Here is a 24,633-nt window from a genome sequence, read left to right as displayed (position 1 = left end):
AAACAACACCTGCAAACCTCACATGACGAGCCACGTACACGCGTGACTTGACGGAAAAACAAACGAGTGTGATCTCATGTAATCTGCTCCCCTCTGGTCGGACGGTCTCCAGGTGAACCAACTCCTGCGCTGCTGGGAGAGGAGGGAGGAGGATGCACGAGCACCTATTCAATTCAATTCAGTTTATTTTGTATAGCCCAGAATCACAAATTACAAACTTGCCTCAGAGGGCTTTACAATCTGTACACATGAACCCTATTGAACCCTGTTTAACCCCCTCAGTGCTTCCTTTGATGATGCAACCTCAAAACAACAATAAATAAATAAATCACATGTCCATGAAATGGATAGTAATGTCACAGTTTTATTTAGTCAACCGTATCAAAAAAAAAAAAGAACTATTTAAAATCACACACTGCAATAAAAACACAAAAGTAGCAGTTATACTGGGTATGGACATTATATTCACTGGTGCCATGGGGAATAAAGTAATTGCTCACATAAACAAGGCACTTCCTGCTCAAAGGGGAACATTTCCATTAATGCCTCTGCTCTGCCAACATAGAGACTGCTCCATTAATATAACAGCATGCCCAGTGGAATATTTAGATGTAATAACCAGAGCAGATCTTTATTCATGACTCTCATTAAGGCACAAGCGTTGCACTGATGACTGCTGACCACATTAAACCAGAACAGGACTATAAGTCCTGGCTCTAACTGTATGGAGCGTCTCCACGTCCCCCCCAAGATGCTTTTCAGTCTTGCTACATGAGAGGAGCAACTAGGGTAAACATCTGGAGTTCAGACGTCTCGTCCATGGTGCTGCACTGCTGGTTTCCTCCTCAGTTTTCCGGTTTAGAGTCGACTTCAGCGGAGCCAGAGGTGAGATGTTGCCGTGTATATTCCCAAATCAGCAGAGCAGCGCTCACATGCACGTTGAGAGAGCGCGTGACCCCTTGTTGAGGGATCTCCACACACACGTCAAACATTTGAAGTAAATTGGCAGGAATACCTTCTCGTTCATTGCTATAAGAAGGAAAAGAGAAAAACAATAGACTTTAGAGTGGGACAAAGAAACAGGAACATTTTGCATCTAGTTTACCAAAGGGTTTTTCATTTCTGGTGCCAGTATTTTTGTAATGAAGCCACAAAGAGCTGAGTTATTTGGTGCAGATTTATAGATATCTTTAAAGAAATAATTACATTTTTTGGAAAATATGAGTAGTGCAATTTTATTTTGTAAGGAAGGAAAGAGACTAGACTAACCTCAAAAGAGGCCTTTTGGGTGCACTTCTGTGCTTTATCAAATGTCATGAAAATAAATTCCACGGCAAGACTTACATTGGAATGTGCATCCTGTCGGCAATAAGGCAACATTGACTTCTTCATAACTGATATATAACATCAGGCCATCTGTTTTCTCAGTTTAACCCTGATGCGTATCATATATACCACAATTCAAATGTTTTTTTGTGCCTGGATGTTTTTAATTTCAGCTTTCATTTGGCTTAATGACGCTGTCCAGTTGATTTCATTTAAAAACCCTCAGCATGAGGAGCTAACTTAATCTTTCATAATCTTCACAATCAAGCTTTTCATACAGAGGGCAATTCAAGAGCAATTCAGACTGTTATCAGCTGCGTATACACTGCGACCCAGCAAGATGGGCTATGCAAAGCAAACATTAAGAGGTAATGAGTTTAGTGAGTCCACAGAGGGGGCCACACAGTAAGAAAGCCCGATATGATGAGCTACATTCATAGCGAGTGCAACTGGGTGAGATAATAGCGACCTGATGAGAGATTAGAGCTGGTCGTGCTGTACTGGGGAGAACACAGCTGTGAGAGCACTCAAGATTCAGCTCACACGCCGGGGGTTTAAGCTAACAGCACTACTCACACCTCTGTGACTGAACAGGGTAAAACAAAACAGGACGCCTACACAGACGAGATAAATATTAATTTCTTCCCTCTCTGCCAGTCCAGCCGCACCACTGCAGTGCACATTCTGTAGGAGAGTGAATCATGCTGCTGTCACAACCTGCACAGGCTTATATCTATAATCATGTTCACTTCTGATTAGCTACAAATGGTTTTCATAAAACTATTATTTTATGTCCCAACTGATGAAAGCCACAGGGAAGCGTCACAACTCAAACTACACTAGGTGAAGGTTAAGGTTGTTCTACCGCTGTCATCACACTGCTGGTATTGTTTTGTGTAATTCATTTCCTGCGTTCTTTTCATCAGGGAGTACCAATTACAGTCCAGCATGCCCCGACAGGTACACCATGGAGAATAGAGGTGCAGGCCCCGCAGGAAAACATGCTAAACCGGTGAGATGATATTAAATAGCTTCGTCAGCTCACACCTTTATATCTATGTGAGAGTCGCGAAGGGCATGGGAAGACAGAGGCTCGCATGTATTTAGGCTGAGTCAACTGATTGTGTGTAGGTTACCACATTGATGGAAAAATTTGTATTTAATGATGTTTAACATATGAAATACTGCAAACAATACACTGTTGTACTGCAGCAAGAGTTGGTTGGGCTTGACGTGGCGAGGAAGCTTGTACACGACCCAGTCTATCTTTTCCCCATGTGGTTTTAAACTGTAATCCAGTACCTGGAGGACAATAGGCTAGGGGGGGTGTGTGTGTGTGTGTGTGTGTGTGTGTGCTGTTTTTCAGAAAACAGAACTGGTGTAAGATGGGGCTATTATCTTTCGGCTTATCCAGGCTTAGCAAGGGATTCCAGACCTCCCTCTCTCCAGCACTGTTTTCAATCTTTTCCTGTGGAACTCACTTTGCCTTGGTAGAACATAACCTGGAGCTAATGCTGCCGTTAACACAGCTCCCAGGTTCACTGGGCCCACACAAGGTGGCTATTCATTGGAGGGCAATCATCTGGTTAGCAACCCCAATCCTTAAAAAGCAGACATGCTTCAGAAATGTACCCCAAAAGTAGCAGGGTCTTCTCGGGGAACTGGAAGTCCTGGAGGCTCTGACTGTTGGCCGTCTGCTCCACTCCAACAATACAGTAGCCTTCACTCTTCTTTACCTGCAGGAAGTCAGCGAGCTCCACTGGCTTCACCTGATGAACAGATACAGTTCAGAATCTTAGAGATGACATCAAATAATTGTTCATTTTAAACAGTGATTCACACAATCAAGTTGAAGCAACGTCTTTTAAGCCCTTTTCACCTATGTGGAAATCTGCTACTAGAGCCTGTCACATTGTAACCTCATCACAAGAAGTTCACTTTTTGTGCTCCATACAGAAGAAGAACAGATATTCCTGGTTTGGATAAACATCAGGGTAACAGCATGTTTCAGAGAGACAAATCTAAGAATACCAAAGACCTTTAATTGTTTTCCTTGAGTTAATATTGAAGATTTAGATCCATTTTTTTTTAACCTTGGGGTCTGGTTTACTGCCCCTTTTCATCTTAGCAGTTACTATACAAGAGACAGAAAGTTCAAAATTGAGGACTAAAGAAGGAGCTTGGGTGAAGCTCAAGTGGAGGTAGCTTTTAGCATCCACCACTTCTAAATGAGACTAAGGAGATTGTTCGCAAACGCATGCACCTCTTTAAATGTTAATGCGTCTAACATTTACTAGAATCTTTTCAATATCACGACCAAGGCAAACTGCATCATAAGCTAATTTAGTTATTGAAAAGAATAATATTATGTAGAACCTTTTCTTGGAATTTCAAGAAGGCCATTAGGAAAACTACAGATTACGGCTGCATTGGCTTCGACATCCATCTGTTTTGCCCGCTGAGAGCCCTCAACATTGATTTTGACTGAGATCTTTTTAACCCCGGGGTCAAAACCACATATTCTCAGATCACTAGCCCACTGGGGGAAAGAGTAGACTTCATGATCAATAGAGTGAAGTGTGAGATTGCGTTATGCACTTTACCTCTAATAGAGGAAGCCACAGCTCAGACGAGACGCTCAGGGACTGAAAGTGTTTGTCACTGACGTGGCGGAGGCTGTCCAGAACCAGAGTGCTGGCCCCAAAGATCTCACAGGTCCTGCAAAGACCTGAAGCAACAACAAATAAACTAATGAGGACAAAGTGTGATACCCATCTAAATATGAACTGAAAAATGAATTCCCACAATATGTCCTGTGACATCTAAAAGAAGGACGGTGACTTTTCTTTCTTTTTTTAACATCATCTGTGGCAGTGATGAGTCAGCAAAAAAAAGGTACCATGCTATTATCCTGGGCACGGACAGATAAAAAAAAGGTACATCTGTAATGGCAACTGAGAGGGCAATTTCAAGTAAAACATTTACAGAACGGCCAAGCTAATGTCTTGCTTAGATCATCCAGTATCAATATTGGTTTTGAAAATGGGTCTTTTCCTCGATAAACAAATTCTGATTGATTCAGCCCCTTATCATCTTAGACAAAAGCAAAGGAGTACACTTGCAGAGAACATAAAATAGGAGTGTCTGTGATTAAAGCTGGGCATTCCCTGTCTAAACTGGGCATTACCTGATAAGAGGGCTCAAGTGATTGGTTTTAGCAGCGTTTGACCTCTTTGTCCAGATCATCATTGTGAAACCAAACAAAAGCCTGTAATGTTAGTTCTTCACAATGTAACGCAAATGACAAGAGAAATCTGCAGACATTCAACAGAGTTTCCTGACGCAGAAAAAGTAAAAATGCAAATCTAAAGAAGTGCTGCTCCTGACCTCCTAGATTGGTGGGCTTGTCGATAAGTGAGGCTACCACCAGCAAGGCACCATGCAGTTTGCCCAGTCGAGCAGCCCTCTGATGTGGAACCAGCTGAAGTTCAGGCTCCTGCTCCTGGATCCCCAACCTCCAGGGAGTGATCTTCTTCTGCACTTCAGCCCAGCGTTCCTCCTTATTCTGCTCACCTGGGAGATATAACACCACGGCCGCTCAATCAGAGATGAGGGAAGACGATGGTAAACTGTACCAAGTGGTCCTGCTGCTTGTGACAGGTGCTGCTTTACCTTTGTCTTGCTGGATCCAGTCTCCGGGCTGGAGCTGGCTCAGGTCAGGAGCAGGATTTCTCAAAGGAAAAGATGGACTTTCAGAGAAACATAACAGTTTCTCAAACTTCCAGGGTGCAATCCACTCATCATCCGCCATCTCTGACAGACTGGGGAACGTATAGAAAATTGTCTAGAAGAGCATAACAGAGAAAAAATAAAACTTTGTTGTGAGACTGTGTTAGTGTATTTAGCCGTCTTCATTTGTTCAGCAGAAACATACTAACAAACCTCAACACTGTAATCCCTCATAGGATGAAAGGCACCAAAGAAGAAGTGCTCCTGAATCCTTGTCCAGTTCTTGTTAGCATTTCTAAATGGTGGGAGAACAAATACATACTCAAATACATACATTAACAAACTACATTATACTTTTTGTAAATGTTGCAGCTGTTCCACTCTCACCCGGTGCTCTGCATGGCCTCGGCCTGGTTCAGACAGGCCTTGATCACAGTGGACAGCCCTCCCAACCCAGCGGACCCTTCCTCAGCCGGGACCCCAGCCAAGCTCCACACCCTCTTTAGGGCCAGTAAAGCGTACAGACGCACGCTGAAGTTATGGTTGAAACACCACTGCAGGATGATGTCCAGCGCCTTGCGCAAATGCACTTCCTTTAACACACAGGGAGAGAGATCTTGTGGATATAGAGATGCAATGCAATGAGAGTGGTGTGGGAGTGGAGAGAAAACATCAAAGGCTTCACCTTATCCTTAAGATTAGGAATGATGACATTGAAATGTACCAGGACTGACAAGAAGGTGCAGATGCTCGTCTTTGTCTTTTCATGATCCTGTGCAGGGAAAAAAAACCAAGAACAATTTAGCGATTTCACTCATGATGCAGTATTTTCTGGTAGGTAGGTAACCACAGCGGGAGCTCACCCTGTTGAAGCTGGCCCAAAAGCTCTCAATGTGATGTGGATAGTGGATGAGAATCAGAATCATCATCCACTCAATCAGGTATTTGACTGAGGCCTGGTTGCTGCAGAATCCAGCTTCAAACACACAGTTCAGCACAGTGGCGACAAACTCCTGCACACACACACACACACACACACACACACACACACACACACACACACACACACACACACACAAGGCCATTATCTGAGTGGTTATTTCCTGTGCGATTGTAAGTGTGAGTGTAATTTACTTACCTCTCTGAGTTTGGGCAGCAACAGCAGCAGTGTTTGCCACACTCTGTTTTTGACACGATGTTGCAGGGAGTTGCTATAGTAACGCACTTTTGACTTTGATATGGCGTTATCCTACAGGGATGGTGTGGGGGAAGGAGATAATGGAAAATGGGGTTAAGTGCTGTTAAATGAGCTGTAACTGATGTTCAGCTTATTATCTTAATGACAAAATGCAATTCAGAATTTCAATTAAAAAAAATACGTGTTTGTTGCCATACATAAAAATATAATAGTACAGACAAATGACATATTGTTGGGGATCAGAACGTTAGGAGAAAGGTTTATATATTTTAAGGCTGCAATATGAAATGTGATGATCAACACATCTGCAAACTAGTCTCTGCAAAACAAAAAGGGACACAAGGGATTCAAAGGAAACAAATCATTAAGCCTCATAATAACTGAGTGTTCTTGTTTATTGACTTTCATTGGAATTGTGATATGATTCAAATGAATGATTTCAAGCAAATGGAAATTATTAGAGAAAAACACTTTAACAGTATATTTGTTTTGTTTTATTTAAAGAGTTGTGTGAAGGGTTGAACATAAATTATATTATTTTATGTGTGATTTTGCATACATTTGCTTTATCATACTATATATTTTGGAATTGGGGAAATATTAACAATAATAAATAAGTTTGTGACAGTACCCCTTATAGCCTACCTTTTTCAACAAATCCATAACTAGTTCCTCTATCAGTCTTTCATGCTGCAGATTAGAGGAATCCAGGCGGCTGAGGAAAGCTAGTACACACGTGCGGGGCAACTGGTCATCCCTGTTATCGCTGGAAAACACAAGTTGAAGTTTGAAAACATCCGTGTACTAACAGAGACCTCTAGTGGCGCTATCCTAAATCACAGCCATGCGGGAGAACACATGGAGAACTGCAGCTCACCTTGTAACCGCACACCCTTCACCGAGTCGCTCCACATATATTTGGACATCCTGGATGAGCCTTTGAAAAAGAATAAATAGATTTAAATAATGTAAAAGCCCTGAGAAACAATTCTGGGGAATGCTGTTTTGAGTTACCGTTGATCTCTCCTGAACACTGGTCCATAGACGCAGGCCTCAGTAAGAATGTTGATGTGGCTGAAAACACTAGAAAACACAGTGTCGTCGCTGCCTCGGTCTGTGGGCAGCCATGTCTGACAGCAGTGTTGCAGCAGCACACCGAACACTCCACTCTTTGACTGAGACAGCTCCATCAGCTCAACGGCAATCTGAAAACAATTGCACCACACATAGATTACATATTGGAAAAAGTATGAAAGTGCACCACACTTTCTTTCCAAGTCAACTAGCCTGATTTGAATCACCTGTTTCAAGGCGCCCAGAAGTGTCGGAGCTGAAGTGTCTGTCAGCTCGAGCAGTTTACGGTGGAAGGCCATGGAGATGAAGCCTTTAAGGGCCGGCCAGAAGTCATGGGCGTTCGTGCTCAGCCCCTGAACCAGCTCCCAGCTCAGAGTCACAGCTTCCACACACATGGCCTCCTCATGAAGTAGTAACTGGGATCAAAACATCACGTAATCAGAAACACACTTCGTCTGATTTTACCTTAGTTTTTTGTAAGACATTTTTTCCACTGTAACTTCAAGGAACTCCTTGTTATACCTCATTTGAATTGTTTAAATTTGAGACTCACTTGTGGCAGCACAGTCTCCATAAAGGCGAGCACAGGCAGCACCAGGTCGCTGGGCAGCAGAGCCAGGGCCTCCACACTGCAGCTCAGAGCAGCCTTGAGAGTCTCGGAGTTGTTGGAAATCTCTACAGACTCAGGAATCCCAAAAGCCTTAATCAGGAAGCTCAGACAAATCCACTGGTCCCGCATGAAATTGGCAGCAATGCGTCCCCAGTCCTGCAGCAGGCGACCCTGCACTCCGGCATCACTAAAGAAAATAATGGTTTTGCGTCAACATGCTGGTCTGGTGTTTGTTTATCAAAAATGTTGAGGTTTACCGAGTTCTCTAAGCAGACCTTAACTGACCTTAAACCGTCTCCTGTCTGTGGTTTTTGCAATCTTTTATTCAAGTTCCCCAGACCTTGGCAGGATGATGTCACTAGATCGTAGAAGTAGTCATTCAGTGATTTCAAAGCAGAAATGGTCTCTGATTGCATGTCAATCACTTCCTGCTCCACAAGACCACATACCGTAGCCAGGGACGCCATAGCAACCGCTCTAGCCAACTGGTTTGCCACAGAGGGGATCTGGCGATGGAAAGATAATCTGTGTTAATAAATCAAGAAACCAAACTGCTTCATAATGATATTCCTGCCTGAGCTTTGCACCTGCTGGGCTGGTTCTTGCAGCACCTTGAGGCTGTACTTGATGAGTTTAGGGAAATAGGTCTGCTGTATTTTACTGTGGTGCTGTGGTGTAGAACTGTACAGGACCACCATCTGCCTCAGGACACAGAGATACAGTTCTGCCCGCTCCACATCAAACAGCTGTAAAGGAAACAGCACAGTTACACGTCAGAGCCCACGACATGGGCAACATCTGCTCACTAAGTGATGGTGGCTCGTTTGACTAGTCGTTTACCTCCTGCAGCTCCCCAAGCAGCCGCCTCAAGATAAACTCCTGGATCGGATCGACAAGTTTGAAAATGAGCCTCTCCATGGCAACCATCACGTGATCCACTGTGAAAAGCAGAGTGAGAGAGTTGAATGTCACACACTCCTCAGACACATAATATACGAACCATGACAGGAAATACTTTAAGCACACTGCTTACGTAAAGATGTAAAGAAAAGTTACGTTGTTTTTTTTACATACACATTGATCAGTTTCTGAGGGCCAAGATGTGTTCTTGTGACATAATTATAATTGAATAATTTGACCATAAGAATTTCTGGAAGCTAGCTGGACAAAATTATGTAATGAAGGTCTTTTTGAAAAATTCTGCAAACTACCAATTGTTATGTTAAAGACTGAATAAGAAAGTAATCGAGACTAAATTCATTGTAAGGTATTAGATCTATGGATAGAGGGGTTAGTATTAGAGGGTACTCAACAAGCATATCTCAGTCTAAGATGCAAGAAAAAAAAAAAAGGGACAAAGAGCAAGAATCCTTCAGTTCCTAAAATCTTAAATATCAGAAAACACAAAGATACTTTTCAATGAGAGGAAAATATTTTACTTAGCAACTTGTAAGATTGCATTTCGAACGACGGATCAGTGCTGTCAATACCAACCTTGCTCCTCTCCAACAGGCTCACAGCTCGGTGTTCCTCCAAGCTGGAACAGTCGGAGCACCAGCTGCAGGCTCTTGTCACTCTTACGCTGTGGCAGGTAGATATTGGTGCTGACTCTGCTCAAGGTGTCCAGCAGTGGAGACAGTAACGACTCCAGAGTGGAACCGATCTCTGCTCTGGGTTGATCCTGTTCCATGTCCACACACAGAAGTATGGCCCTGGCCAACTTATCAGCTTCTCTGGAGTCCGGTAACCTCTCGCTGTGACCTGAAGAGCAGGGGAAACTAAAATAAACCAACTTATCTCATCCACAGACAGAATCATTCACTTAATCTATGAAAGTCTTCAGACTCACCTGTGCTAGCTGGGACTCTGAGGTAAGTGTGCATCTCGCTTTGAACATAGCATCTTACAGTTTCTGTCTTTGTGGCAGCACCCGTGAAATCTCCATCCATAATCCTGGGCTTGAAACTGCCCTCATTGTCCAACAGCCAGGAACACAGCTGCAGCAATGTCACAAATATGTAGGGTAGATGTTAGACCACATAAAACTTCCCCAAAGTCTCATCTTAACACAGTCAAATGCTCCTGTACATGTCTTCAACACATCGTACCTGATTCCAAATCTGCGTCCCTCTAGAAAGTGACTCGTCTGCACGAAAATGTGTCAGGAAACTAAAAACATCATCAAGGGTCACTGCGCTCTGAAATGAGATTTTTCAATTATGCATTTCACTAACTTTAATGCTGTGTACGAAAGTACAGGGGCTGGACAAAATAACAGAAACACCTTACAACAAGCCCTACCGTGAGTTAGTGTTTGGGTCTTTGTTGAGACTGTCGGAGGAATGAATTAAACTTGACATTTTTGATGCAGAGGTTTGTGGGTGTTATAGCTGAGCACATTTCTGGAGGGGATCATATTAATGTATAACCACTGATCCTCTTTGCCAAAGCACTTTTCCTTTGTTTTTCCACAGGTTTTCATTATTTTGGTGATGTTTTTACATTACATTTAGAAAGAAAAACTGAGAAACGCAGCAAATCCTTAAATTTAATTTTTTTAATTTTCACTAGATAAATGACTTCAATGATTGAGAATCAAAATTGTTATTAATTGATTTTCTGTTCATCAATATAAATTAACTATTGAAACATTAACTTATACTGTACTATTGCATCAGCACCTGTGTAATCATAACTTGACCCTCACCACCATCGACCAAAAGAAACTTAAAAGCATGTTTACTTTAAACAATAAAATGCATGGTACTTTTAAAGAGTCATAGTAAAATAAACATAGTGGTCATCATGCTGTTAACAACAGCGCTGTCATATTATATAATTAGGTGTTTCAGTTATTTTAGCATCAAGTACACTATTTATGTCCTACCACTTCTGTGAGACAGAGAGCGCTCTTCAGCAAGAAGCACTGAGCAGCACCTCTCAGCAGGACCTGATGAGTGATCATGGTGGAGCGCAGCACCTCCCTGGAAAACAAAAGAGGCTTAAATGAGCTTCCATCTACAGCGTGACAATACGTTACCGTCTGTGTAACTGCAGCCGTGATGAGGTACCTGAGAGCAGTGAGCCCCTCGATCCCCAGCAGTGGACCTGGAGGCAGTTTGGATAGAGCCTGGGAGAGGAAGAGGAGGGGGACCGCACACCAGTGCTTAGAGCACAGCTGCTGAATCATCTGAAGCAACATACGGTCTACAAGGCAAAAGAGAATTTCAATTTGTATCCATGAGCTGCGAGTCAGCGCTTTGTGAACATTTATTCTCTGCAGCGTCTGTTTTCCTGTACCTCTGTGCTCTGATGGTAAACTGGTAAAGAAGGTGGTCATGAAGACTTGCAGTTTGGCCCCGAGCTCAGGACAATCTCCTACACTCTGCCCGGCTGACCTACATGTGGACAGAAGGTGGGTCAATGAGGCCTGGTGCAGAAACACTTATTTAATATAATATTAACATAATAACACAGATATCCCTGCTTTCATTTATTATCTTGGTGTTTAGATTTTAAACCCTCACTTGTAAAAGAGCGACGTTTCAGACAGAACATCCATGAAAGGGCCAACGATGAACTGAGGAGCAAAGCAACAGAAGAGAAAACTGTGCACTTTGAGTGATTTCTGTGACATTCAATTAATAAGTCTAAAATCACATTGAATGAATTGTGTCTGCGCCTGTACCTGAGAAAAGGCCAAAGCAAAGGCCGGCTGCTGGAGGACCTGCAGCTCGAGCAGATGACAGACTCCCTCTCTCATCAGGGATTTATTCTCACTGTGGAACATCCGCTGGTAAACACACAGCAGCCAGGACGGGTGGAAGAAGACCTGACCCGAAGCTGGGACACAGACAGAGCACTGATGAAGAGAACAGGTACAGACAACCAGGTGGTACTTTACATATTATATTACATTATGTTATATTTTAAAGTGCATACAATGTTTGCAATTCAAAAAAAAGCTTTTGCCCTTCATTTATTTTCTCATTTATTGACTGATGTTTTTTTTAAATTGAAAACTCTCCTTACAAGTGGTTGTGATAAGACAATCAAAGATGTGTGTTTATGAAATTGTCAGTGGTTGATGAAAAGTGAATGTGATCAGTTCAGCACTTTAGGCTCATGGTCAACTAATGGGTTAAAGTGATCCGTTTTATGTCATAAAGTTTTAACGACTTTTTAACAATTCGTCCGACCTACACCAAAACAAAGCCAGAAATGTCCAAAATAAACAAGTAATCTGCTAGAGAATGCTGTAAAACGAATCTTTTCAAATATTCATAATTAAACAAAACAAAAGTATCTAATTGGATTACCCAACTCTAGTGTTACCTTGACTATCATTTACTGTTGTTTGGATCAACGTGTCTATTCTGTTAAGAACTGGCCGGACGACATGAATCTGCAGAGGAGTAAAAAAAACAAAAAAGCAGAGATAAGCAAGGTTACAAGACTGTATCATGATTCCCATCTCTGTACTGGTAATAAACCAGCAGCCATGTGGGATTTCCTACCTGGTTTTCCTCCAGGGTCTCCATCACCAGTGCGTAATCCTCCCAGAACTCTCTCAGCAACTTCCTCCTGTTAGGGGCCCATTTGAACAAGATGTCATCTGCAACAATTAAAAAAAAAAAACAGTGAGAAAACAAACAATACAGCACCAGTGAACTTGAATTGGTTAGTGTCAGCAAATCTGAGCAGGTTACCTTCCTCTGATGGAGAGGGAGGACAGTCCAACCCCTCCTCCTCTGACAGGGCCACGCACATTTTCAGCAGGTACAACGCCCTCTTTCGTGACACGCTGTCTCTGTGAGTCAGTCCATCTTGAACGATCCTCCAGAATTGGACGGACAGACGAGGGTCGAGCTCACAGGAGGAGGAAGAGGAGGAAGAGGAGGGGATGCTGTGAGGCTTCAGCAGGTGGTCTGACAGGGCGGTCAAACACAGCAGTGTCCGCTCTGTGACCACATGGGTGGGGTCAGTGGAGTGCCAGCTGCACATATCATCCAGGATCAGCCGGAGGATGCTGGTTAACCTCGGGCCGCTGCAGCAGTTCAGGACAGTTAAGAGCAGCCTGACTATGATCTTAGAGACCAACGCATCAGGGAGAGTTTTGATGCAGGACAAGGCGGATGACAAGGCGCTGAGTGTGAGCTGCTCGTCCGCTGACAGAGAAGGGACCAGAGCAGCCATGACCTCGCTGGCAACCTCCACACTGAGTCGCCCAGGACCGGCTGCGTCCTCCCCACACTGCTGGAGTGACGGCAGGACGGACCGAGCTACCCGTCCCGGGACAGCCGCGTCACACAGCGGGACACACACACTCACCAGTCTGCAGGCAGCGGCGGTGCTCTCCCTGCACCGCATGCCTACGCCGGCTTCTGCGGATATTCTGGAGAGAAGAGGTAGACACTGGGTCCAAATCACAGAGTCGATTTGATCTGTAATAGATCTTCTTTTCGCTGCTGAAAGAGTAGTGTCCGACTCGGCCAAAATCGGTCCGAGTCCTTCAATGAAAGCTGTCAGCGCCTCCACTCGCTCCGTCCCCGGCCACGAGTCACTGTGCCAGGTCAGAGACTGGAATAAAAGGTCGTAGTCCGGAGAGCTGGACAACACCGCGTTAATTAAGACGGAATACATTGTGAAGCTCTGCTGCCTCGGTGCCCGGAACAAGCTAAGATAACCCCGCAACAGACTGTTCTCGCGGCGTCCATGCGCAACACGTTTTTTCCAAACGGAATGTAAACTTCCGCAAACGTAATCGCAAACTCTCGCGAGAAGTGGGATTGACTCTTAAATGAATAGCACTGAAGTTTTGCCCTAATTGAAAATATACACCATAAGCATAACATTAACACAAACAACTTGTGAAAGATTGAAGACATCCGGTTTCCTTTAGTGGGATTAAGAATTTATTTTAACTATCGTAAAAAAAAAAAACCGTTGCTTTAGATAAAAAAAAAAATGAATTGTTGGGTATTGTGAATTTCTGACATTTGTTCATACATTATTGGCATTGGAAGAAAGTGTTTACAGACTTGAAATCGTTCAAACTGCGTTCATATAGGCTAAAGACATCAGTTATTTTGCATACCAATTATCATTTACAAAACAGAGAAGATAATGTCTGAGAAAAGAAGACAGAGAGGCTCTTTGTTTGGGGGTTACATAATACAAAAATACTGCAGATTCATTATACACCTACTGGTTACAGAAATAGTGCTTTACAAAGAACACTTTCTGTTGTAATTACAACAGCGAGGGGAGAGTATTGAATAGAAAAGCTTTGGATGAATGCATAACCAGCTGTAAAGAGGTTCAATTTTCCACATCAGCAGCTACATTGCTGTAGCAGACTAATAAGAAGAGCATGACAGAGCACACTATAGAAAAATAGAGTATATTATAAAATATGATGTTTTTAAAAACAGTATAAAAGATACAAGAGCACAAACATTAGCACTGTGGCTTACAGAGTTTCTCCTGAATAAAACAAGAAAATGTAAGTGTTTACATTAGCATGGAAAATGTCTGTTACTGTCAAACGTTATGCCCCTGACATTAACCCTGTTCAGACATTTTAACAGCATGAACTTATAAAAGAAAATAAAACCAATAAGAAATGTAATAAAATAGTGCAAGCAGTATGTACACAATATACAACATTAATAAATATGCTTTGTTTACCAATTGAAATGTTGCTGAATTAGATCTGTTCTCTAATCCACAGCTTTTCTATGAGAAATGAGGGGTCTTGTCATTTTCAATAATGTCTCTCTGCAAATTGAAACACACACACATCCCGTGTTGTCATAATCAACACATGCAGTAAAAAAAACAAGACACTTGAGACATTCATGTGTTGGCAACCTACAAGTCAGCTGCACTGTAAATAAATGAAGAGAAGGCGTATTTGTGGAAGTAATTGGCGTATTCAAAGTATGAATTCCAGGAACTGTTCGTCACTTAACATGTCCAGGGAGAGGCAGTTAGTAGACCTGCGGCCATAAAAGGAAGGTTTGGCTTGGCAGTGCAAAAGAGTGTAATAACTCTGATCAACAGGGGTCTTTGTGTTTTTTGAGACATCTGGGAGGCCAAAGGTATAGCTGTGGGAGGAATCGGGTGGCAGTGTGGTCCCCAGGGGTGCTGGAGGTGGAAACAGACGTACATCATCTAGACTGTGGCTGTGCCGATCCACGCAAACTTGTGCCCTAGAGTTCAGCAACTAGGATAGGGACAGGAGGTAAAGATAAAAGCTAAAGCAATACAACAGAGGAATCCAAAGCAGGAAAAGAAAAAGGAAGTCACTGGAAAGAAGATAGACGTCCAACCTGTTCTAACGTATCCTTGTTACATAATTTTCCGAGGTCACCATCAATGTCTTGGGGACACGCTTTGTTTTCTGTAGAAACCAAAAGATTTGGACATGAGAATAATATATTAATTGAATAATATTAAATAATATTCTGTATTATGTAACAATTATGTAAATTATTAATACCTGGTGAACGAGTCTCTAAGGAGAGTTCTGAACAATCCACTGACACTCCTTCAAGACGATCAGCCAAATGGAACAGCTCTTCAGGATCATCCACAAGGACCTCCCTTGGACTTCCAAAATTGGTTTTGATCTCTGGAGAAAAAACAAAAAACGATTTAGAAATCTGATTAGGCAAATTCTGAAAACAATCTCTCATCTGTAGTGACTAAATTTGTAGTTAGGACCACAATGAAACTGAAAAGAAAATAACTTTGCACAAGGGTAAAGTATGGCTTGAGGTTCTGGATATTGAAAGAACACAAATGCATGAAAATATGAAATAATGACATCAAGCGTTATATTTATTGAGCAATGTGTTTTGCAAATGGTCCCTAGCCGGAGGAAAAAATGTGCATTATCCCAACTGTATGCAACTGCTTGCTTTGAAATAATGTCTTAGGGATGAACAGATATTGCTAAGCAAACTTGCCTTTTTGAAAATGAATCTTTATATACATATTTAACATATTCGTACATCCCTATTCCATTCGTCAAACTTTGAGACATACTGCCAAGTGCATCTTAAGGGTCAGGGTGAATGATAACAAACCATCATCAACATCTCATATCCTCAACAGATCACCAGTAAACCATTACTCCCAAGAGGTAAATACAAGTTCAGCATGACTCACAGCTGCTTTCTGTCTCCCAACTAACCATTTCATTCAACAAATGTAGCATTGGTTTACTGCAGAGGAATGGATAACATGTCGGTACAAAGGTTTCAGTATAAAAATCCTCTCACCTTCCTCTTGCCACCCCTCGTCTTCTGTTCGAGCCTTACTGGCTGTGTCGAACCCGAAGGTACGGGAGCTGCCACGGATGGCTGCTGAGCTGAAACACTTCTCTGCTCGCCGTTGACCCTCCTCCTCCATGGAGGCCATCTCTGTGGAGATGCTGTGTTGGCGGGCGTCAGCTTCAATCCCAGAGCTGCCGGTGGAGTGTCGGGAGAGACCAGGGCTGCTCTCACTGTCAGGGGGGTCCTGGTCATCACTGATGTATGACTCTCTGTAACGCTTTTTATCTAAAATGAAGAAAATATATATATTTTTTAAATTGGAATATACATTATGTAAATAAACTGAGGTTAGCAATGTGATAAGAAGTTGATAGAAAGTACTGTGGATATACCAAGGATTTAAGTTGTCTTTGGTAGACTGGAAACTGCTATAAACTGCTTACAAAATGCTGGAGATAATATTGTTAACCCTTCAAGGGTTGCAGATGAAGCAAAATTGTTCTCACAGCTTATTTGTTTAGACTACTATATTTAGACCGTTAACACACCAGAATACGTGTTTTCTTAGGAAGGGCAAAAATGATGTTTTTTTCAATATAATGCCTTTCATTAAGTTTGTCCGTTAGCGATACATTTGATCAGCTACTCTGCAACAAATGTGATTATTAAAACAAGAACTCTTTTGCTTTGTTTGTGTGGTAATAAATGTATTTTCCTAAGTTATGCATTTAAACTTTAAGTGGCTACAGAATTGTTCTGCTGAGTCCCGGTGGCCCCCAGCCGAACTGCAATTATGACTTATACTAATCATGTCCTTGTATTCTCTCTCCCTTACCTTCGCTGTCCTCCAGCTGGCGTAGGTGTTTGAGGGCAGGCTGGAGGCTGAGGTAGAGGCGATGGCTGCTGCTCAGGTGCAGGAGGAGGTGGCGAGAGCGAAAAGATGACCCAGTGTAGTACACCAGCTTCCTGGCTGATGGCAAGCCATCTGGCTGGATCTCGAATTTCTTACCCTGAATGGGACGATACATTATACAGAGTGTACATAGCTAATGCCCATTAAATAGTTACCACAATTCCACCTAATCTTAACAAATAAATGCAAATGAGAAGTGTGCATACCAGGAAGGTGAGACGTCCAACATTTGACCAGGGGAAGTCGTACAGCATCTGTCGCATGTTGTTTACCTCCTAGGAATACAAAACACACAAACAATTAATGGAAACGGCTCAAATGTTTGGGAGCTTTTGTGTCTGAGCAACAAGAGACGTCTGGATGTGTAGTCTACAGGGGTATATTTTTAGGTAACTGATCAATAATCAATTGTCTTTTTGTTCACAGGAACCATCTGGACTTGGTGAAGAGGCCAAGGGCTTCTCGAGATATCTCACGGTCCGTTGGCTCTTTCATCAGCCAGGCCTGAAGCCCTAATCCCCCCCAGATGGCCCCTGATGGACAGATCAAACAACTGACGGGCATGGCAGACAGCTCCTATCTCCTGATGCACTGCTGTTGGTAGGAATCCCACACATTCTTCACACGTCTAGTCAGAGGTTTTATTAGGCTGCAGATACAAAGACTAGACTTTGAGCAAACGCAGGTTCACTCGTATATACGCATGTGTTGACGCATATACTATGCATCAACAGCACACTCGTACATGCACGTACCTGATAAACCTGCATTCCTCGCAGGGTCAGACCGAGCAATGCCGTTCCTCTCTCTTCTTTCTTGTCCTGAACAAATGAATGATGAGATGTCAGAGGGGCATGTGAGCAGTTCAGATAAGATAACAGTTACACAGCTGAGTCCCTCTCCCATTCACTGGGAAACACTGGGCTGCTGCTTACAACAAATTAAAAGTGATAAAACATTACGTAATGGATGGGCCCGCCTTCAAAATATCACTCAGTAGATGAGTGGTCTTGGAATGGGGAGGACAGCTAACTGGATTAGATGGAAGGTTACATAACTGTCCTATAGTCATTTGTCCAGCAAAGCTCAAATGAAGCCAAACTAATTGTATTTGTGTTGGATAGACATTACTTCAGTCAAAGGGAAGTAATATGTCTGGAGTGTCTGAGATAAAAATGGGCTGAAATCAAATTCCACGACCCACCAGCCTAAATAATCATAATTTCTTATTTTAATGATATCGATCAAATCAAACAAACACCCTGCAGTATGGTGTGTGTGCTACAACATAAATGTGATCTATTACATTTATAATAATGAAAACCTGAATTGACTCATGACCTTTTGCAGTCTGTAAAACGTGACGGGTACATCCTCCAGTCGACATGCCTCCTTGATGAAGAGCAGCATGGCATCACGAGTAGACATGCCCCACAGCTCCTGATGCACCTTGGGCCCATGGCAGAGGAGGTAGCTCACTCCACGCTTAGCTACAATCTACAGAAGGAAAACAGGGACAGACATGGATTGGGACCTCAAAGTATAAAACATTAAAATGTATTAAGGACGAATATATATTAGAGTTATATACAAAACAATGAGTTAGATTGAAAGTTGTTTTGTTTCCTACTTCTGTCACACAGCATCACCTACCCATGGGGGAAAGTACTCCTTGGGTTCAAAGTAAGGAGTGACCTCCATATCCTGCCTGGGCAGCGGGTGGTCCCCGAGATCAGCCTGCAAGGCGTAACCAGCCAGCTGGAAGTAAACCTCCTCCTTCTGACGACATTCAGAGCGAAGCACCCGCTCCCGCAAGTCAGAGTAGTATATATGTCGTGCCTTACGTTCACTGGTACCACACACCAAAAGCAAAAAAAAAGAGGGTAAGCGAGGACAAAAAGGTAGTCAGAAAGGAATATAAAGATTGATTTAAAAAAAAAAAAAAAGCACGATTGTCCAGTAGTGAGGAAGATGCATATAGAACATATATAGAGGACATACCAAAAGAGTCTACCGTTTTCTATGTAGTACTGCACTTTGAGGCAGAGCACTTGAGGCAAGGGTCTCTTCAGTAATCCCTGTGTACAGAAATAAACACATTGGTTAAGGTCGGTGTGCATCTTTTGTCATGCTTAATAAAAAGTTGGTGCATGTAGGCCACAGAACTGTGCCTCCCAATTAAATGACATGACAGTGAGTCACAGCAAAATGCTCCTAATTTACTCCATCAACATGTTCTACCCTTTCCCAACAAGCTGCCTTACCTTTCCAAGATCTTGCTTCCATTCCTTAGGAAAGTATTTGGTGAGTTTCTCCTCCATGTCTAAAAAGATGTGCTCATTGTCTGGGATAAAAGAAAGACATCCGGGAAAGCGGCAGACAGTTAGCAAGCAAACAAAACAATAATGTAACCAAGCGTAAAATGTGCCCAACAATGGAATTCATTAGTGCAAAAGAAAAAAAGCCCTTGCCCTTTCTTTTGTGAATGAGGCTACAAGGAAGCAAATGACAACAATGCTAATTGTAATGTGTTAAGGGATGGCTAGATGCATTCAACAAAGCAGAGCTTTTATTTTGATATTTAGCTTTTTATTTCCAGCTTTCCATTTACCAACATTGTTTTTTAATGTTGGATTCTATTTCGGTTGAGGGGCTTAAATGCTGTTTGCAACATATGCTGGGAATGACGATGTTGTATCACTCTCAGCCTGGTCCTATGAGTCATGACATGGGCATTTTTCTATTTGATCCACCTTATCTCTTTTGTTCAACGTTTAGCAGCCAAATCATGTTCTCAAAGCCGTTTCACAACTTGTTCCTTTAACCATCCATATTCTCCTTTCAGCCTACTCTGACTCATTGCAATTCCTTCAACCCTCATCCTTCATTGAAGTCATTGAGTAAGCGTTTAGTAAGCCAGCCTGTGGCATGACAAGTTCCCCAACCACTTTTCCCCTCCACTCCCACCCTCCTCTTCCCATCATCAATCCGTCCCTCCCCTCAGTGAAGAGCAGGAATGCAAGGGTGCATTCCAGGCTTAATGAAGTTAATATTGCAGGAATCCAGGCCTAAGTGATCGCTGAACCAACACCACAAAAACAAAAGGTTGCTTGTTCATGTGGTGAGCCACACAAGATTACCAAGGCATTTCAACGTATTTGTACAAAGAAATTGAATATAAACACAAGGAAACAGAAATTTCCGAACTTAGCAGTGGCTAAACTAGATCACTCCATTTAATTATGCAGACTGGGAGGGAATAATGAAATATTTTGGCTTTGGTGGGATAGCTTATTGGCGGAAGACATTTTCCACACTCTAACATAAACAAGTGCCACTAAAAGAGTGGCACTGCAAAGCCCTGCAGTAAATCGTCATTATCCAAACAAGATGCTCTTGTTTACAATCAGACTGATTGACTGCTGAAATGTGCCATGCGTGCATAAACTGATCAACAAACAGTCTTCTGACTATACTGCCGTGTACTCTAGTGTGAACAGTCCCTTCAGGTTCAGCGGCTGAGGGGTCAATGAGGAGTGAACTTACCTCTCACTACTGTGAAGCCAAAAAAGTGCAGCTCTTTGATCCCAAGAAGTTCTGCCACTCGATTAAAAACATCCTGTCCTGTGGACTTTGGCTAGAGCAGAGAAGACAAAAGAAGTCTGTATTCAATATGCATTCACAAACCATGCAGTGCAGTCAATATATTGTAATGATAAGAAGAATGTTGACCTCTTGGTGATAGTCAAAATGACAGCTAGAGACATATTAAAAACACCCACCCCAACAGTGATGTCCAGCTGGTCTTTGTTGGGGAGGAGAACACAAATGGTTCTCTCCTGCTTTATCACGGTGGACATGATGTCTTGTGTGGGTCGGTGATAAGTACTTTCTCTCTGTTGAAATGTCTCAGTCTTCTCTTGCTTCTTCTATCCTTCGCGTTTTTATCTGTTCCAGGGCAGTTCGTCCATATTGCACCTGAGAAGACAGATGGCATCAGAGTAAGATAAGCAATGACATTTAAAGACATGATGCAACTACAGTTCAATGTGAATGATGAAGACAGCAGATTGGAATTTAAAACAGATCTAGGTTGCGTTGTGTAACATGTAACCTCCTGCAGTGATGTTGCATCAGCACATCATCAATCAGTCAAAGCAAAAACAATCCCATACTCAGAAACAATTACATGTCTGTCTCTGATTATCCCACAACCAACATGGCTTGTTCCTTCTGAGGTAAAATCTTTTACCAACACATTAATCTTCCAGAAACACATTCATCTTCCAAAACTTAATCAAATACATGACATAAATTGGTCTCCCTTAAAAAGAAAAATCACCAAACACTACAATAGAGTATAATGGAAAAACAGAGATCCAATTGGTGAAATTTAATGAGTTTATCATACTGTAATCCGAATTATAGTCATTAACTGGTGACAATCAATCAGACAACCCCGCTGCGTATCCTGTCTATTCAAACAGTAACTGCAGCACCGCTAAATTGTAATAAGGATTTGTGTTATTGCAGATGATGCTTAAGATACCAAAACAATTGGCCATGGTGGACAGGGACAGTCTACTTGCAACCAAGACTCATCTGAAGCTTGCCCCACTATGCTGACCTGCAGCCCCTACTGGTACGAGACGCATCTGATTAACGTCTCAGAATCAATTAATCAGGTTAATTACTGCCGCGCCGACTCTGATCCCCTTAAATCCTGCTCCGACTATAGCCAGTAAGAAAAGGTACAAGGGACAAAAAACAAATGACCCGTAACAGAAACAGACTGCTCTGGTGCCAATCTCCTCCAAGTAAAAAGTAGATGATAACAGTAACTGGGACAAACAAACTTTTGTTCCTTTGCGTCATACTTGTGTCTTTTTACACCAAACTGTATTGGAGTTTATGTAGAAATATGTTTGCATATGTTTAACATGTGTTTTTTAAGATAAATCAAGAGAAAATAAATAATTGTAAAAGGTGCTACCAGTGTACAAAACAAGTTGTGGGAACTACAAAAGTATTGTGTTCTTGGCTCAGAGAGCATAACATTTGTCGTACCAAATATGACTTATGGACATGTTCAAACACAGCCTCACTCACATCTATGTCTCGGTAGCAAACAGACCCACAGAACCTGAAATACCAGTAGCTTGAACATCTGACTTTTTTATGAGTCAAACTATATTGTCAATTTACACTGATGCTGTAGCAAATAGTAAAGAACAGAGTCAAATATATTATAGATTTTCATACTGACAATGTATAAATAATTCTGACACAATTTACACTTTTTTTAATCAAACAATCTATTTTTTGAGTGCTTCTTCAATATAATTTATGCCCATGTATGCATGTATTTTTATTCGGTAATCATAAACATATACATTGAGACAATAAAAACACATGTGATGATAACAAAATGATAATACACTATATCTTGTTTTTATTACGGATATACTGGAGGTGGTAGACATATGTAAGCAATTTTTGAGCATTTCGGGTGTGAAACAATGAGACTGAAAAATAGTGACAGATTTCTAAGGAGAAAAAATAAATTCTAGGAATTTGGACTTTGCATCTGCCCTGAATGAAAACAGTTTTTTTACACTGTACATTTTAATAACTTAGATATTTTGTCTTGGAAAAAAGCATAAGCCTTGTTAGACATCTGAACTTTACTTGCAATGTAATGTTTGGCCAATGAAAAAATAAAATGCAATAGAAATGTACTTGTGAGCCCAGTTGGGGGGAAAAAAATTGCAATAAATTCGAATGCACCCTGATATTCAAATAAAATAAAACAAAAAAAATGTAACAAATAACATGTTGACATCAATGACACAGGGCAAACATAAGTTTACTTAAAATGATAAGTATCAATAATGCCATATTACAGTACATCAATATATGCCTGTAATAGTAAAGCAATACCAACCTTAATCATCCAGAGCACCATCAGATAAACTACACTAGTCTTCCCTGCATCCCACCTCCATAACACGTTTACCATCAGCCCAAACAGTGCTGATTGACGTTTTCAGACCCCCCCACCTGGCATCACATGAGAGTAGCCATCTGTATGCCTTAATACCCTTCAAGACTGTCATAATCCCTGCTTCTGAAGGCACTGCTGGCTATTTGAAAAGCATCCCTTATGCACTGCGCAAGAGATCCTCACAGCCCTCTAAAACCAGAAGAGAATAAACCAGGAGGGGGATTAAACAGGGGGAAGGCCATTTATGATGTAAAAACAATAAGGTGAGCCCCCTTTTCAGTACTGAGGGAGCAGTGCATTTCTTACCCAGAACCCTGACAGGCACATTTCTCATTAAAAGAGACTAGAACAGGAATTCAGAGAGCTGCAGTCAAACTATAGCTCTGTTCCTATATTCTCCATTGTATCAAACGCATCTCGTTATTTGCACGTAAACGCAACAAAAAGTTGTTTCAAAGTGTCGGTGTAGTTCAGTTATTTACACATATATTTACTGCAGGAGTCTAGTTACCTCAAATCAGAAACATGAGCATGAGGTTGTAGAGTAATACTTTTTTTTTTTTTTTTTTTTTTTTTTTTTTTTTAACAACTAACCGTGAACATTTCCCTCAGATAGAAGCGTGTTTAGTTGGCTGGTAAGTAAACGCAACAAGTGCATCTCTAACTCATTTAGCTCGCTGAATGAAGCAGTGGGCTACTTACCATCACATTGTGCGAGGAGAAGGGGCTCAAAAGTCAGTCGCAGGTCTTCTTGGTGCTTCGGTTCGGACTCAAAATCTACTTTTCCGTGCCGAATAAACTCATGACAGAAGTGTGGAGGACGCCAGTCTCTCCCCCTCCCCGCTGCGTGTTGCAACCCAGCTTCTTCAACCAGCGTGTAGCGCTAACGATTGAGCCGTACCATCTCGGATAGTTGTAGGGGTGGTCTGCTGTGATTGAACTCTCGTTGGAAATGTTTTGATATTATATTCAATATTTATGTTTTGTATTTATCGCATGAGTATTAAATAACAATAAATATTAATATTTATACATATATGGAGATAAATATCAATGTTTCAACGTGGTTCTCAAAAGACATGTCCCCTATATTTACTTGGTATAGCCATCTCGTACTAATTAGAGGTCCAGGCAATAAACTTATGTGGGGCCGTTGCTGTTGCGTTGAATAGGCTGATAACTATCAGGATTTCCTTGAACATATGCTAATGCTTAATTAGTATATATTGTATTTTTCTGTACATTGATCATTATGTCGGCCCTGAATCGGAGTTTTTGTGTTTCAAATAGACCCGCTGTTGAAGTGGTTGAAGTAATTGGGAGGCTGCTCTGATTGTCAAAACAAACCATATGACCTATTGTCATGGCGCTTGTTATGGTGAATGTGTTTCACCCGATGGGAAGTCTTTATGTGTCTGGATTTTCCCTTTTCATGTTGGAATAAAAATAAATCGTAATGTTTGTCCTGGACCTAATAGTGCTTATTTTGATATGAAC

At 41.8% G+C, this 24,633-nt stretch overlaps 2 protein-coding genes across 3 annotated transcripts; both read right to left on the bottom strand.

Moving 5' to 3' along the window:
- Positions 1 to 344: 344 nt before the first annotated feature.
- On the bottom strand, positions 345 to 13,732 carry tarbp1 (TAR (HIV-1) RNA binding protein 1). The gene is made up of 29 exons (XM_054599928.1): positions 12,647 to 13,732; positions 12,455 to 12,552; positions 12,273 to 12,342; positions 11,626 to 11,780; positions 11,465 to 11,517; positions 11,238 to 11,335; positions 11,009 to 11,144; positions 10,825 to 10,921; positions 10,046 to 10,135; positions 9,787 to 9,934; positions 9,432 to 9,698; positions 8,778 to 8,875; positions 8,525 to 8,683; positions 8,223 to 8,443; positions 7,881 to 8,124; positions 7,555 to 7,743; positions 7,268 to 7,458; positions 7,131 to 7,190; positions 6,899 to 7,019; positions 6,194 to 6,304; positions 5,919 to 6,068; positions 5,741 to 5,827; positions 5,443 to 5,648; positions 5,269 to 5,350; positions 4,999 to 5,170; positions 4,714 to 4,899; positions 3,930 to 4,054; positions 2,959 to 3,095; positions 345 to 1,029 (listed from the first exon to the last, which is right to left on the bottom strand). Exons 1-29 carry the CDS (start codon positions 13,578 to 13,580, stop codon positions 846 to 848), a joined length of 4,869 nt encoding a protein of 1,622 aa, XP_054455903.1. The 5' UTR covers positions 13,581 to 13,732; the 3' UTR covers positions 345 to 845.
- Positions 13,733 to 13,844: 112 nt separating this feature from the next.
- Positions 13,845 to 24,006, bottom strand: zgc:172136 (uncharacterized protein LOC566376 homolog). Of its 2 annotated transcripts, XM_054600299.1 has the most exons (14): positions 23,839 to 24,006; positions 20,915 to 21,110; positions 20,679 to 20,769; positions 19,397 to 19,476; positions 19,134 to 19,210; positions 18,786 to 18,981; positions 18,474 to 18,629; positions 17,888 to 17,953; positions 17,339 to 17,407; positions 17,055 to 17,229; positions 16,226 to 16,504; positions 15,442 to 15,573; positions 15,272 to 15,342; positions 13,845 to 15,165 (listed from the first exon to the last, which is right to left on the bottom strand). In XM_054600299.1, the coding sequence occupies exons 2-14, from the start codon at positions 20,990 to 20,992 to the stop codon at positions 14,875 to 14,877; spliced, it is 1,761 nt and encodes a 586-aa protein (XP_054456274.1). In that variant the 5' UTR covers positions 20,993 to 21,110; positions 23,839 to 24,006; the 3' UTR covers positions 13,845 to 14,874. The 2 variants fall into 2 exon arrangements, with proteins under 2 accessions (XP_054456274.1, XP_054456275.1); XM_054600300.1 differs by lacking the exons at positions 20,915 to 21,110; positions 23,839 to 24,006 and having other exon boundaries at positions 19,147 to 19,210.
- Positions 24,007 to 24,633: the final 627 nt, after the last annotated feature.

The sequence above is a fragment of the Anoplopoma fimbria genome, chromosome 6 (genome assembly GCF_027596085.1).
Source record: "Anoplopoma fimbria isolate UVic2021 breed Golden Eagle Sablefish chromosome 6, Afim_UVic_2022, whole genome shotgun sequence".
Classification (NCBI taxonomy): Eukaryota; Metazoa; Chordata; class Actinopteri; order Perciformes; family Anoplopomatidae; genus Anoplopoma; species Anoplopoma fimbria.
Note: the sequence above shows the minus strand (reverse complement) of the source record. Positions and strands in the feature narration are given on the sequence as shown.

What these genes read in the sequence shown, in the direction of transcription:
- tarbp1 (XM_054599928.1), bottom strand. Translation starts at nt 13,580, where the DNA reads ATGTATTCCGTCTTAATTAACGCGGTGTTGTCCAGCTCTCCGGACTAC. An exon ending in AACAGTAAATGATAGTCAAG is followed by an intron (nt 11,781 to 12,272) that starts GTAACACTAGAG and finishes TCTGTGTCCCAG; the next exon opens with CTTCGGGTCAGGTCTTCTTC. An exon ending in CAGACAGGAGACGGTTTAAG is followed by an intron (nt 8,125 to 8,222) that starts GTCAGTTAAGGT and finishes TATTTTCTTTAG; the next exon opens with TGATGCCGGAGTGCAGGGTC.
- zgc:172136 (XM_054600299.1), bottom strand. Translation starts at nt 20,992, where the DNA reads ATGTCCACCGTGATAAAGCAGGAGAGAACCATTTGTGTTCTCCTCCCC. An exon ending in TGGCTTCACAGTAGTGAGAG is followed by an intron (nt 19,477 to 20,678) that starts GTAAGTTCACTC and finishes CTTTTATCCCAG; the next exon opens with ACAATGAGCACATCTTTTTA. An exon ending in ACAAGGATACGTTAGAACAG is followed by an intron (nt 15,166 to 15,271) that starts GTTGGACGTCTA and finishes TCCCTATCCTAG; the next exon opens with TTGCTGAACTCTAGGGCACA.